A 15074-nucleotide genomic window follows, 5' to 3' on the forward strand; every position below is an offset into this window, starting at 1 on the left:
TCCTGTTGTGCTTGTGATCACAGCGCGCTGTAATCAGTGCCGAGGCCAAGCCTTCCAACGGAGGCATTTGGTCGGAATACGCAGCGCCCCCGAACGGCCTCTGGTTTGTGAAAAATACCTTTCATGAGCTGACAGGACTAATCAGATAAGCTGCTGATTGTTTTCTATCATCAAAACACTATTAAACCCATTCAGGCCTAGAATTATTGAATGCTTTAACCAGTGAAAAATAGCAGATCTACAAGCTCACAGCGCGGCTCCGAGTGCCGCGCTGCGAGCTTGTAGATCTGCTATTTTTGAAAAAGACGTGAAAATGTGTGCAAAATCTTTGAATATAATGTATTTTCAAAGCGAACGTTTGTAACTCAAATTTTGCTTCTGGGTGGTCCCTGGAACCAGATATTTTGAGATGGGGGTCCGTGGCCAAATACATATCATTTTGGGGGTCCTTCACATGAAAAGGTTTGAGAACCACTGACATAGTAGTCTCTAAAGAACAGACTAACTGAGCTCCATTTAAGTGAAAAGGACCTTTTTTTTGACGATGGCTGGCCAGAATTGCTGACATAGAAACATAGGTTTTTCAAAAAACCTTAGAAGGATTCAAAAGACACTTATATAATCGGGTCAAAATTCAAATTTTCACGATTTTTCAAAAATAGCAGATCTACAAGCTCGCAGCGCGGCACTCGGTGCCGCGCTGTGAGCTTGTATATCTGCTATTTTTCAATAGTTAAAGCATAAAATAATGATACACCATAATGTGTACCCGTTCTAAATGGGTTAAAGGCGGAAAGCCACATTAAAACTTCATTCCCATAACGGCAATGTTATGGTCTGAACCGCTTATTGGAAGAACAGAGGTGCTCAGCGACATTTGCCGCGTGGGTTTTTCGACCGAGGAGGAGTTTGATCTCTTTGTCGGAAACAAAAGGAGGTAGAAAGATGAATCTATTCTTATTGTCCAGAGACGCAGCCTTGGAGCTCCTCCATCCACAACAAAAACCGGAGGCCAAAACCTGAGCTTTTTGGCCCACGGCTTGCGCTTGTTTTTCCATCCAAATAAGTTCTGTTTCGCTGCTCTGCTCTCGCCGCTCGAAACAGAAAGTGTAATTATATCCTCAAGCAAATCACCACTATTACTGATTGTCCGTGAAGTCGTTTCGCTTGACGTTTGACGAATGGGAGCCGGAGTGGCTTCCACCGGGGAGCGAGCGGAGAGGGAGCCGAGTGTCTCACTCAAGGACACGCTGAATGTTGCATAGAAACTTGGCGGTGTTGACGGACATGTTGCGCTGCATCGGGGGCCCTAAGGCCTCTTAACTACCAGGCCGTCCTGGGGCCAAAGTGGCCCCGCTCCAGGCCGTCTTGATAATATCACAATGCACGCTCTTTAAAGTTTAGCTTTATTAGAAACTTGAACGCCGCTCTGGGAGAGACAATACACACACTGTGTCATTTCATTATTTTAAATTATTATTTTTCAACTCTGTGCTCTCAACGTCTACAGAATTGCTTCACACTCTTTGATTGTTAATTTAAGGCTGAAACAGAGTTAAATGAATCCTCAGGATCGTTGCTGTGCTTCTGTGATTACAATATCGTGGGACTAAGGTAATATTTGTGGCTGTGTTGCAGGTTTACACAAGGCTAATAAACAGCCGGCTCCCTACTTGGTACACGGTGCCAAAATCATCAACGGGGCATTCAGGGCATGGACGAAAAAACAGGTGAATATACTTCACACGCACACACTTACAACTCTGTAGAGCACACAGTAGAGTACACACGCCTCGCATCGCGAGGCGTTGTGTGCTTGTAGATCGGCTGTTTTCACTAGTTTTGTGCGACAGTCTTGTATGATGAAGCAGTGCTTTGCTTTACCAAAAGACGTACACATTTGAAACTTGGAGATACAAGGTTTCTGCCCGACAGTGACGATATTTTAGTGATTATGTTGCGAGGAAAACGTTGAGATAATAGCCATTTTGGTTAGAACTGACTGAAAATAACTTTGTACTTCAAGTTTAAAATGATACTAAATATTTTTTCAAGTGTCCAAATAAATTCCAAATATTATCATGCCGTCGCGGCACCCCAGGGTGCCCCGTCACCCACTTTGAAAACCCCTGCTGTAGAGTACACAGATGCCAATTCGTACACTCTCCGAGTTAATGTTGTTAAAGCAAACAATGACCATTGCTGTTGTCCGTCCCTACAGGCTCTTCTAGAACACGAAGACGAGCTTCCAGAGAACATGAAGCCCACCCAGCTCATTAAAGACCTGGCCCGGGAGATCCGCATGTCAGAGGTCTGTCTCTGTCTCTGTCTCGTTCTTTTGGAATGAATATTCCATTGTGAAGACACGTGAAGCGCAGTGTCCCCTGGAGATATGACTTAGAGTTTAGACAGTCATTTAATTATCGTTGCAGCGGGCTGAATGTTTATTTGAAGACCTTTTTTTTTAAAGAGAACTTTCTTTCTTAAAGGAGAACGGTTGACACTTCAGTTTAACTTCATTGTTATCTATTTTCGAACTATTAATTTACCAAATGTCTGTCTGTCTGTCTGTCTGTTTGTACGCTGACATCATGGTACTGACGTCACAGACTTGCCTGGACATGGAATAAGTCATAAAAGAGAGCCAGACAGACAGATAGGGCTGTCACGATATGACATTTTACAGGACGATTAATTGTCACTCAAATAATTGCCGATTAACGATTTAATTGTGCTTTTGTCGTTGATAATTACGTTTCTGTTTGGCTTTTAGGCTTTGAAATTGCACATTGCAGATATGACACATAACCTAAATACACAAATAAATTACTGACATATTTGACATATTTGACAACTTACTACTTAAAAAATAACTTTGATAGTGGAAATAGCCGATCTACAAGCTCACAACGCGTCGCGATGCGACGCGTTGTGAGCTTGTAGATCTGCTATTTCCACTATTTCGGTCATTTTTCAACATTCACGATTATGACGATTATGACAAAATAATTGCGATAATGTCAAATAATCACCCCTACAGACAGAGATAAGAGATCTCCATATAATGTATGGCCATGAAAGGGACACAGACAGACAGACAGACAGACAGACAGACAGATGCAACAGGTATTGCACAACTGGACGTCAATGGTGACTGTTCTGCCCAACGGGCTCCAGTCTAGTATCACTAATAATGGAAAATCAAGAGACCAGAACAACAAAGTGTGACATGTCTCCTTTTATTTTTCCTGAAACAATTATTGAATGCAGGTGGCAATCATTAAAACGATAGTGTTTATTCTTATAAGCTTGTCCACCCGGATCTCATTGACTTCAATGCATTCCATCCAACTTCCGGCTCCAGTTTGCCTCCCAGCGCGAAGAAATCTGCCAGCTGGAATCGCCGGATCAAGAGAGTTTCTGTCCAACTGTATTTAAGCTGTAGTTTTTATGTGTAGCGGAGGTAATGTTTTCATCACAACTCCAGCAGCCTTTCAGGGACAGACAGAAGACTGCACGCTGCTCAGTGCTATAGAGTAGGCTTCCCAAACTTTTTTGTCTCAGGGCACCCCATGAATATTTTTTTTAATCCAAGGCACCCCTACATTATAATTTTCACTCCCAGCACCTTATATTTATAGCATATCGTCGTTGTCGGGTGGAAACCTTGTATGCCCAAAACCGTTCGTTTTGTATTTATCATCTATAAAATGTACCAAACTAGTGAAAACAGCAGATCTACAAGCACACAGCGATTCGCGTCGCGAGGCGTTGTGTGGCTGTTTTCACTAGTTTTGTGCGACAGTCTTGTATGGTGAAGCAGGACTTTGCTTTACTAAAAGACGTACACATTTGAAACTTGGAGATACGAGGTTTCTCCCCGACAGTGACGATATTTTAGTGATTATGTTGCGAGGAAAACGTTGAGATAATAGCCATTTTGGTTAGAACTGACTGAAAATAGCCATTTTGATAAGAACTGACTAAAAATAACTTTGTACTTCAAGTTTAAAATGTTAAAATATTTTTTCAAGTGTCCAAATAAATTCCAAATATTCTCAAATGATCTCGCGGCACCCCTGGACTGCCGTCGCGGCACCCCAGGGTGCCCCGTCACCCACTTTGAAAACCCCTACTATAGAGTAGCAAAGTCCTGACGTCACTCGTCCATCCCATGGTTCCTGGAAGTCATTGTATCTATGGAGAATAACATTGGGTCATCTTAAAACTGTCTCATGTATGAATCGTGGTCCAAAAATAAACAGACTGTCTCTGGCGATATCGTCAGGGAGGTGGCTCAGTATCGTTTATGATAGTCACTCATATTTGATTCAGTCTGTTTCTGGCGAAGGTTTGACTAATTTGGCGGCAGTAACATTGGCGTTTTTTCGCCGCCAGCTGATTCTTCATATCCATATGAGTCAAACCCCCAAGATCGTTCGTTCATCATTTTTGGAACACATCTTATATGAAGTGATATGAAAAAAAAAGTGTATGGGAATTCAGAATAGGGGGTGGGAAAAACGGGTAGGGACCCAAAACAGAGGTAGTTTGCCCGGAACAGCCAATCTACAAGCTTTTTTTCATGAGAATCTTTTGGGGAATCTTTTTCAAAATGTCTTGAAATAATAATAATAATAACTAAAAACAAAATGTAGGAAAACTAAAATTAAAAGACCCATAAAAATGTGTCCGCCACCCACAAATGGGTCCCAAAGACTCCTGACCCACTGTTTGGGAAACAGCGCTCTATCTATGCTATGCTAATGCTACTTTCAAACCTGCAGACTCACAGAATGGTGAAAACGACAAGGTTTCCCTTTTAACAGTCACACCATGGTTTTCCTCCGCAGAACGCCACAAAAGCCATTCCGCAGAACGCCACAAAAGCCATTAAGAGCGAGCCCCCCAGCGCCAAGCAGCCGGTGGAGGAGGCTCCGTCCACGCACTCTGACCCGGAGGAGCCGGCGTCCCCGGCCCGCGTCCCCTCACCCTGCCGGGACAAGGAGTCCAGGAAGAAGAGCTCCTCCAAGCCCCCCAAGCCCCCCAAACCACCCAAGATACCCAAAGCCCCCAAACCAGCCAAGGTAGCCTATGGTTTCAAATGTAATGTTATTTACCAGCCAAGGTAGCCTATGGTTTCAAATGTAATGTTATTTACCAGCCAAGGTAGCCTATGGTTTCAAATGTAATGTTATTTACCAGCCAAGGTAGCCTATGGTTTCAAATGTAATGTTATTTACCAGCCGAGGTATCCTATGGTTTCAAATGTAATGTCATTTAGGTGGCATGTTGTTTAGATTCTAAACCCTGGAGATATGACTTAGACCAGTGGTTCTCAACCTTTTCCCCCAAAATAATCATATTTGAACTGGGGGATAGCATGTTGTTTAGACCAGGGGTTCCCAAACTTTTTTGTCTCAGGGCACCCCATTCATTTTTTCAGGGGCACCCCTACATTATAATTCTCACTCCCAGCACCTTATGCATATCGTCGTTGTCGGGTGGAAACCTTGTATGTCCAAAACCATTCGTTTTGTATTTATCATCTATAAAATTATCTAAACTAATGAAAACAGCAGATCTACAAGCACACAACGCCTCGCATCGTTGTGTGCTTGTAGATCGGCTGTTTTCACTAGTTTTGTGCGACAGCTTTGTATGATGAAGATAACAGCCATTTAGGTTAGAAATGACTGAAAATAACTTTGTACTTCAAGTTTAAAATGATACTAAATATGTTTTTCAAGTGTCCAAATAAATTCTAAATATTATCAAATGATCTCGCGGCACCACTGGACTGCCGTCACGGCACCCCAGGGTGCCTCGTCACCCACTTTGAAAACCCCTGGTTTACATGGTATCATAGTTTCCTGAAGCACTACACTGTCTCTGCATTCTGTATGTTTGTGATTATTTGCATGTTGCAAGCTGCTCTGGATAAGAGTGTCTGCTAAATGCCTACTCTGTGAACGGTAATTGCAAAGGTCCCCAAGGTGAAGGAAGGAGGGAAGAAGAAAGCCAAGAAAGTCAAGGAGGAGAAGGTCACTCCTCCTCCTCCCAAACCTTCCAGCTTCGCTGCTCTGGAGTCCCACGCCAAGGACATCCTGAGCAAGATGGACCAGCAGCCCAAGAAGGCAAAGGTGAACGCATACATCATTATGCTATACCACGTATAATATGGAGATCGTATATCACTAACATATCTGTGCTGACAGGCAGGGGTGTCACAAGGGGGGGAAAAGAGGGACTGGGTTACGAGGGCCCAAGGTGGAGGGGCATTCGTTATTTCATCATTTAGCTATTGAAAAATAGCAGATATACAAGCTCACAGCGCGAGCTTGTAGTCGTGAAAATGTGTGCAAATCTTTGAATATATGTATTTTTAAGCGAACATTTGTAACTCAAGTTTTGCCTCTTTGGGGGTCCCTGGAACTAAATATTTTGAGATGGGGTCCGTGGCCAAATACATATAATTTTGGGGGTCCTTCACATGAAAAAGTTTGAGATATACAAGCTCACAGCGCGGCACTCGGTGCTGCACTGTGAGCTTGTATATCTGCAATTTTTCAATAGTTAAATCACTAAATAAAGCGTAATAATGCGTTCCCAGTCTAAATGGGTTAACCCCCCCCCCCCCCCCCTATGAAGAACACTCATGGGGGGCCGGCAGTGAATCCTTGTACCCAGGGCCCAGAATTTGGTGCGACACCCCTGCTTACAGGCAGAAACCTCCATCGCCACATTCTAACCTTTCGTAAATTATGAATGCCCTACTTATGCCCTACCTATTGCACTACAGCTTCACACAAAAGTATCAAAAATAGAAGATCCACAAGGTCAAAACACAGCGCGGAGCAGTGCGTTTTGAGCTTGTAGATCTGCTACTTTAGAAGTAACAGTCTCGACAGACGATGTATCATACCGTATAGCGTATAGTATATATCAACAAGATTTATATCGACACTGGGATGCCAGTTTGAAAGTGCTTTAGGCCTAGAATTATTGAATGCTTTAACCAGTGAAAAATAGCAGATATACAAGCTCGCAGCGCGGCACCGAGTGCCGCGCTGCGAGCTTGTAGATCTGCTATTTTTGAAAAAGTCATGAAAATGTGAGCAAATCTTTGAATATATGCATTTTGAGAACCACTGCCTTGTTAGGACTTTTTGACTCATGTGCCGCTCTCTTTACATCCCCAGGCTGTTAAAAATGTCCTGAGCGTGTCCGAGAAAGAAGTGTCCAAGCAGAACAACGTGGACAAGTTTGAAATCAAAGAGCAGAACAAGAACAAGACGGAGGCCAAATGGAAGTACAAGGTAAAGATACGCAAAACGTTGACGTACGAAGGGTTGTGAGATCAGACGGTCCTACTCGAAGCCAAAGCAAACAGCACAAACGATCCCTTTAAAAGTGCAAATAAACCGAAGCATGCAGCGTCTTTTCGGTAATCGTGCGAGTCGCGAAGGTCGGGTGCCATAAGGACACAAACGGAAAACGCGAAGGATCCCTCCGAAAGCGATTTGCGCACTTCACTTCAAAGCGGCTGCGGTAGATCACGGCGCGGCCCGAGAGTCGCCGGTTTTAAAAGGCCTGCGGCTCATCAAAGCCGCTGCAGAAGTATTTCGCGCTCGCAGAGTTTACCTAACGGAACTGCCCTCATATCGTCATATCCACTGCAGTGCGTCTTAACCCATTTAGGCCTAGAATTATTGACTGCTTTAACTATTGAAAAATAGCAGATATACAAGCTCACAGCGCGGCACCGAGTGCCGCGCTGCGAGCTTGTAGATCTGCTATTTTTGAAAAATCATGAACATTTTTGCAAATCTTTGAATATATGTATTTTTAAAGCAAACGTTTGTAACTCAAATTTTGCTTCTGGGTGGTCCCTGGAACTAGATATTTTGAGATGGGGGTCCATGGCCAAATAAATATCAGTTTGGGGGTCCTTCACATGAAAAGGTTTGAGAACCACTGACATAGTAGTCTCTCAAGAACAGACTAACTGAGCTCCATTTACGTGAAAAGGACATTTTCTTTGACGATGGCTGGCCAGATTGCTGACATAGAAACATAGGGTTTTTCAAAAAACCTTAGAAGGGTTCAAAAGACACTTATAGAATCGGGTAAAAATTCAAATTTTCACGATTTAAAAAAAATAGCAGATCTCCAAGCTCGCAGCGCGGCACTCGGTGCCGCGCTGTGAGCTTGTATATCTGCTATTTTTCAATAGTTAAAGCATAAAATAATGATACTCAATAATGTGCACCCGTTCTAAACGGGTTAAGCATTTACATATGCCCTTGTCCTTTAAGGAGGTTGTTGTGTCATTATCGGCGAGCGACGTGGAAAGCATTTTGCGGAGCAAAAGCATAACTCTCCAATGGGAGACATTAGGAGGGATTCGGTTTCATGGAAAATTCAATGCCAAACTGCCTTGGAATGCTTGTACTCACTCCCAAGGTTCCTGATCCAAAGTGCTCCCTCGCATTGGAGACAAGCGCTTGCAGATGGGACGGATTGTCTTCTATAGATACGGAGCAAGGTCACCACCGCGCCATGCATCTTCACGTTGGGACCACAGCTGAGGCTGCCGAGCGCGCACAGCTCTGCGTTTTTTTATTCGTTTTCTTTTTTATAACGTTGAGAAGAGCAATGAGGCCGGCAGAGTGGTGGTACGAACCGAGTACATATACTTCAGCGCTGCCCTTGAGTTACAGTTTACAGTTTAGGCATTTAGCAGACGCTTTTAATCCAAAGCGACTTACAATAAGCAGATAAAAACATCACAATAATAAACAAGATAATATGTCAGTACATCAACAGCAATATAACAAATGCAAATGAATATCTATCTAGAAAAAAACAATATAATCAGTAAAGAAAAAAGGTTTCTAAAAAACCTAAAAACAAATGCTAACTAGCTTCATGTATGGTCATTGATTTTTCCAGTAGTGCTAATATAAGGGTTTAGGTGGAGTCTGAAAAGGTGAGTCTTCAGTCCACGGCGAAAGGTAGCGAGTGAGTCCGTTGTTCTAAGTGCGACAGGGAGTTTATTCCACAACTTGGGGGCCAGGAGGGCAAACTGTCTCGGACTAGTGGATTTTTGCCCTGGGGTTTTTAGCGAGGGTTCTGTCAGCATCCCTGTGTTGGCTGAACGAGTATTTGTATTTTCGGAGAGCTAGGACTTTCCCTCCACTGCATTTCGAAGACAAAAAGTATATATTATGAATGAACCACTTAAGCCCTGTTTCAGATATAGTGAAAATAGCAGATCGATTATGCTCACGGCTTGTAGATCTGCATCTGCTATTATTGATATTTGTTTGAAAACTTCTGGAACGTCTTTCAATTGTTTTGGAAAATGTCAAAAAATGTCAATACAGCCATGCATTTACGATTAAAAGACAATTTACTTTGTAGTTGCGCTTTTATATAATTGAAAGTTTTTAGAAGCAATTATACTTTTGAATGCTTAAGTAATTCAAGTACTCCAGTGCTTTAACTCGAGCTACTTTCACTTGTAGTTGAGTAATAGATAGGCCTATCTGACCAGTAGTATTTATACTTTGAGTATATAGTACTTGGTCCACTCCGGTCAACTAAGTATAAAGGGTTTAAGTGGTTAAAATGAAGTGAGAATGAGTAATATTAACAGTAGCATATGCATGGTCTGATTTTTCCATAATGACTTGATTCCATTTGGCATTTGGTGTTGTTCCCTCCTCCCGGTAATCGTGTGGTCTGGTGGAAGCGGGCACATCAAATGAAAAACCAAACAAGGCAGGAAAGTGAGGCCTCCTAACATCATAGGGTTTAGTTTAATCCCTTCTTTATGTCACTATTGTTTTTTCACCAAAATGTCTTTTTCAATTTTCTACAGAATAGCAAACCAGATTCCCTGCTGAAAATGGAAGAGGAATGCAAGTTTGACAGAACGCCGCACTTGGGCAGCAAAACGGACAAGTTCAGCTTTACGATGTCTCACAAGAAGATGCTGGGGTATGTATGTACTGTATGTCTGTATGTCTGTCTGTCGTAAATACTTATACAGGGTTCCCACGGTCATGAAATTCCTGGAAATATTTTGAAATTAGAAAAATATTTTTCCAGTACTGGAAAAGTTTTGGAATTTATCAAGGTTCCTGGAAGGTCCTGGAAAAAAATAGCTATGCATTGTCTTTGGTTATTGATTTTGTTAATACCTCTGAAATGACAAATTAAACATGGGCCAAATTGTCAAATATATAGAGGCAGAAATTGTGAAAATAGCCGATCTACATGCTCGTTGCGAGGCGTTGTGAGCATGTAGATCTGCTATTTTCACAATAGAACCGTGTTATACAAAATTGGCGTTGTGAGCATGTAGATCTGCTATTTTCACAATAGAACCGTGTTATACAAAATTCCTCAACTCTTACTGCTCGTCAGGGTGCCGGGGTCCCCAGTTAAAATATGATTATTTCGGGGGTCACAGCCTGAAAAGGTTGAGAACCACTGGCATACACTACCTGTCTTTGGGCATTGCGCATAGGAGTAAGCGACTTGTTATTGAGCTGAATTATTGTTATATAGTCCTGGAAATTGGGTTAAATATTCTGGAAAAGTTTTGGAAAAGTTTTGGAAATTAATTGGTAAAAATGTGTGGGAACCCTGTTTTCAGGTAAAGAACCTATGTTCCAGCCTTGCGATTTGGAATTGCACATGAGTTCTGGGCAAACCCCGCCCACGGAAGCTTTTGATTGGCTGAACTGGCGCTAGGGAGCACTCCTTTTTGTTCGCTTGGACCGCACGGAGGTGCGATCACTTAAACCTAACCCTAACTCTAACCTTAACCTCAGTAAAACTATGCCTAACCCCAACTCATGTGCAATTCCAAATAACGCATGTGCAATTCCAAATAACGCTTCAGAGACACTTTCACCCCCCAAAATTATAATAACAAAAAAAAAATGTATTAGCAAAAGATGACTACAACGCTTCACCATCATGCAACAAGGTTGTGAGCTTTTTAGATCAGCTATTTTCTCTACTCTTCTGTGATACTGTAGTGTGTGTAACAAAATAGGGCATTTACAAAAAACGACAATGTAAAAAGGTGAAATAAGGAGATACAAGGTTTCAGCCTGACAGCACTGATATGGATGTCTCCCCCCTCCCCTCCAGAAGGGAGCATGTTAACCTTGTCCTGTGGTGCGTTATGATGATCATATCGTTTTGCGGCCATCGAGCGCTGCAGCCATTACGCTGGGCTCAAGGCCTGCCAGGGTGTACCAGCCCCTTCTCATTGTGTTTTTCTTTAATTTTGCGGTTCCCCCCACACCAGCTCAAAGGCACTGAAACCTCAGACCAACTCCAGTGTCTTTGGATCGTTACAAAACATCAAAGAGGACAAGACCAAGCCGGTGCGGGACGAGTACGAGTACGTCTCGGACGAGGGCGAGCTGAAGATCGACGAGTTCCCCATCCGCAGGAAAAAGAACGCCGCCAAGCGAGACCTGTCCTGTGAGTTACCGCATCACTTAAGTAACGTTACACCATATAGTGGGATTATTGGCACTAAAGTGATGCGGTCGGGAGCAAGGCGGAGCCGAGTTCCCGACCGCATCACTGAAGCTGCATTACAGGAAATGGGGAAAAAAGGACCTGTATTCCACTTGATCCAATGTATTTGGATCATTTTAGTTACAAGCTCTTGTTAGCATGTGTTGCCTACATATAATATATTGGGTTAAAGTGGTAAAACTGATTTTTATACAAGTCTTAGCGATTTTTACTGGGGACCCCCTGGAAAGCCCCTGAACACCCACTTTGAGAAGTACTGTGATAGAAAGAGAATTCCAGCTCTGAGGCATTGTCCTTATCGTCCTGTTGTCTGCAGTTTTGTCCAACATCAGAGAACCCATACAGCCAGCAAAGAAACCAAAGCTACAACCATCAGTTACTAAGGTACTGTCTGCACACACACACGCACACACACACACACACACACACACACACACACACACACACACACACACGCACATATGCACGCACATATGCACGCACACATGCATGCATGTATCATTCAGGGCTGTGAACACCAGTGGTGGAAAAAGTACTCAAACTTTTTACTTAAAGGGGAAGACCACCCATTTTCAATATTGAACTACAGTATTAATATACCTTAGAGGAGTTGTGTGGAAATAGAAAAAAAGTTCCCACCCTTCTGTGTTGCCTAGAACTGGAGGATTGATTTTGGGGTTTGTATTATAAAGTACAACTTGATGACATCACACCGTTGTACTTTACAATACAAACCCCAAAATCAATCCTCCAGTTCTAGGCAACACAGAAGGGGGGGAACTTTTTTTCTATTTCCACACAAGTCCTCTAAGTTATATTAATGACATAGTTCAATATTGAAAATGGGTGGTCTCCCCCTTTAAGTCAAAGTATCAATACAGAAACACTCTGTTACAAATAGAAGTCCGGAATTCAAAATGTACTTGAGTAAATGTACAAAAGTATCCATGTCAAAATGTACTTAAGGTACAAAAGTAGAAAGTACTCATTATGCAGTATCCCGTTTCACAAGTTTTCAAATGTGTAAAGATATTTGAAAATAGCAGATCTACAGTACAAGCTCACAGAGCTTGTAAATCTACTAGCAAATAAAGTTGTCAAATAAATGCAGTGGAGTAAAAGTACAACATTTGGATCCGAGATCCGTAGTGGAGTAGTAAAAGTATTGGATATTGGAAATACTCAAGTAAAGTACAAATACCTCAAAATTGAACCCAAGTATAGTACTTAAGTAAGTACCTAGTTACTTTACACCAGGGGTCTTCAACGTTTTCAGGCCAAGGACCCCTTTGTTGAGAGAGAGATGAAGCAGGGACCCCCATAACCTGTTCATGGATGCCATGTAGTTTCATCGTTTGACAGCGTGTTTTGAATTTATGTCAATTTGTGTTTTCAGATATTTAACCACTTGAACCATCAATACTTAATAAACTTGACCTTTCACTCTGTACTTAGTCTGCTCTTTTTCCCCCCCTACACCAAACCTCTTTGCCGAAAATAGCCGATCTACAAGCTCAGAGCTTGTAGATCTGCTATTTTTGGCTAAAGGGTTCAAGTGGTTAATATAAAAAAAGGAGAAAAAAGTTTCTATCACACAAAGATTTGGAGGACCCCCTGTAGTAACTCCCCCTAGGGGTCCCCGGACCCCCTGTTGTAGAACCACTGATTTACACCACTGGCGAACGCTCCCGTAATGCAGTCTCCACGCGCTGATTCAAAGAGGAGAGAAGCCGGGGTAGCTTGTGCCAAGCATCGCCACAAGCTGATGACGGGGAAATAGCCGCGGTACAAATGGTGGAATCAGAGCCCCACCAGATGCGCGGGTGTTTACTAAGCGGGAGGTTACGGCAGGCCAGATAACAACCTCGGTCTGTTTCATGCACTGTTTTTTTCTTCTTCTTTTTTTCAACTCACTTTCGGGGCCAAGCCGGTGTTGTGGTAACGGCTAGTTAATGTGATCAGCGACGGAGCAATGCAACGCAGGAAAACACTAATCACCGCATTGCAAGGCGGAGAAAATGGGCTGCACATGTCACACTAACAGAACGTGCATTTGGAAGCAATACTTGTCTTCTGTTTTTGGTGGATGTTATCGATATTTATTAGGGGTGTAACGATATAGTAACTGAATCAAAACACCGTTTTACAATGCAGATAATCGGTATCGAATCGTTTTGCAGTGCAAATAACTGATTGTATGGAAACTAAGTATTTGTGCCTTGTATTTAGCGATTTTTAAGAAGGAAAATGAAAAAGAGGGGTCTAATTAGTTTTCAATTCCATATAGCTACTCTTGGTCTATCGATAAATGTGTGTAATCTATGTGTTCATGTCAAGGTACGGGTTTGTCCATATGTGTTGAAATATAATGTCCATGTATTTGCTAGAGAATCACAGTGTTTACTTATTTATATCCATAATAATTGATTTTTCCCTTAAAACATGCACTATTGGCATGTTTCACACAGATTAAATTTGTGTTTGTTTTCGATTTTAAATCATTGAATTGAATCGTATCGTATCGCCATGAATGAACCAATATCATCCATGTATTGTGATCAGGGATGAGATGCCGTCGGCTTGGTTGGGCTCTGGCGAGCCCACACGTATCAAGCTGTACGCACGCGCGCCCGACATGCACGCACGCACACGCGCGTGCACACACGTCGTCAAGTTGTGTGACGGCTCGGTCGGTCAACACTTCAATCCCCTACCTGTCTGCTTTGCATAACAATACTCTGGTAGGCAGGCTCATTTACACTTATATGCGTCCAGCATATACGTTCGCCTAGCATTCTTTGCAAACTTTTAGTTGTTGTGTTATACAGAATTAGCACCGAGCGGCAGGCATGCGTGCGCACATGCGCGCGCATGTGACATCATGAATTTAGAGGGCCACCACTTCGAAAAATCCATATCACACCACTGATCGTGATGCGTATCGTTACACCACTAGTATTTATCTGTTACTCTTCCCCCCAGTGCGCGGACTCCTCAGATGAAGAATCTCTCCACATAGACACCGAGGCCAAGCCGGAGGTGAAGGGTCGAAATTCGAAGGTCAAGAAGAAGGCGGGCAGCGCGGCGGGGATTCTGGACCTGCTGCAGGCCAGCAAGCAAGTGGGCGGGATCGACTACAGTGCCAACAGGTACATAACCGCACCTCATCACCGCCTCCATTACAAGCTGTTCCCCATAGTAAACATACTTAGAATATACTTACTTATATACTTAACAATCCCCAGACCATTTCTTCTTAGCACCAATAGATCAGTTGTTCTCAGCCTTTGTTTGAGCTCTAAGAGCAGTGTCATATTTCATACAGTCGAGAGCTCATCCCGACCCTAATTGTAGCCATGAGATTTCTTCAGAGAACCGATTTATTCCGAGATATTACAGAACCGACCCCAACACTGGTGGGTATTATGTGGAAAAAATGCTGTTCTAATCCGGTCATAGGCTACTACTCCATAATGGAATCTCGCAGCTAAGAGTTAGCCTACAAA

The 15074-nt window shown here is 42.8% G+C and overlaps 1 protein-coding gene across 1 annotated transcript in view; it reads left to right on the forward strand.

Annotated features, from left to right (window-relative positions):
* The window catches only part of phf2 (PHD finger protein 2), a gene marked incomplete at its 3' end in the record, with an annotated part of 68900 nt that overhangs the window by 40165 nt on the left and 13661 nt on the right, over positions 1-15074 (forward strand). The window contains exons 10-18 of the mRNA XM_080728402.1: positions 1639-1730; positions 2222-2311; positions 4878-5087; positions 5988-6143; positions 7203-7319; positions 9887-10005; positions 11330-11508; positions 11885-11952; positions 14551-14717. Coding sequence (XP_080584528.1) covers positions 1639-1730; positions 2222-2311; positions 4878-5087; positions 5988-6143; positions 7203-7319; positions 9887-10005; positions 11330-11508; positions 11885-11952; positions 14551-14717 — 1198 coding nt within the window. The remainder of the gene's footprint in view (positions 1-1638; positions 1731-2221; positions 2312-4877; positions 5088-5987; positions 6144-7202; positions 7320-9886; positions 10006-11329; positions 11509-11884; positions 11953-14550; positions 14718-15074) is intronic.

Source organism: Nannobrachium achirus (assembly GCF_963921795.1).
Source record: "Nannobrachium achirus genome assembly, chromosome: 6".
Lineage (NCBI taxonomy): Eukaryota > Metazoa > Chordata > Actinopteri > Myctophiformes > Myctophidae > Nannobrachium > Nannobrachium achirus.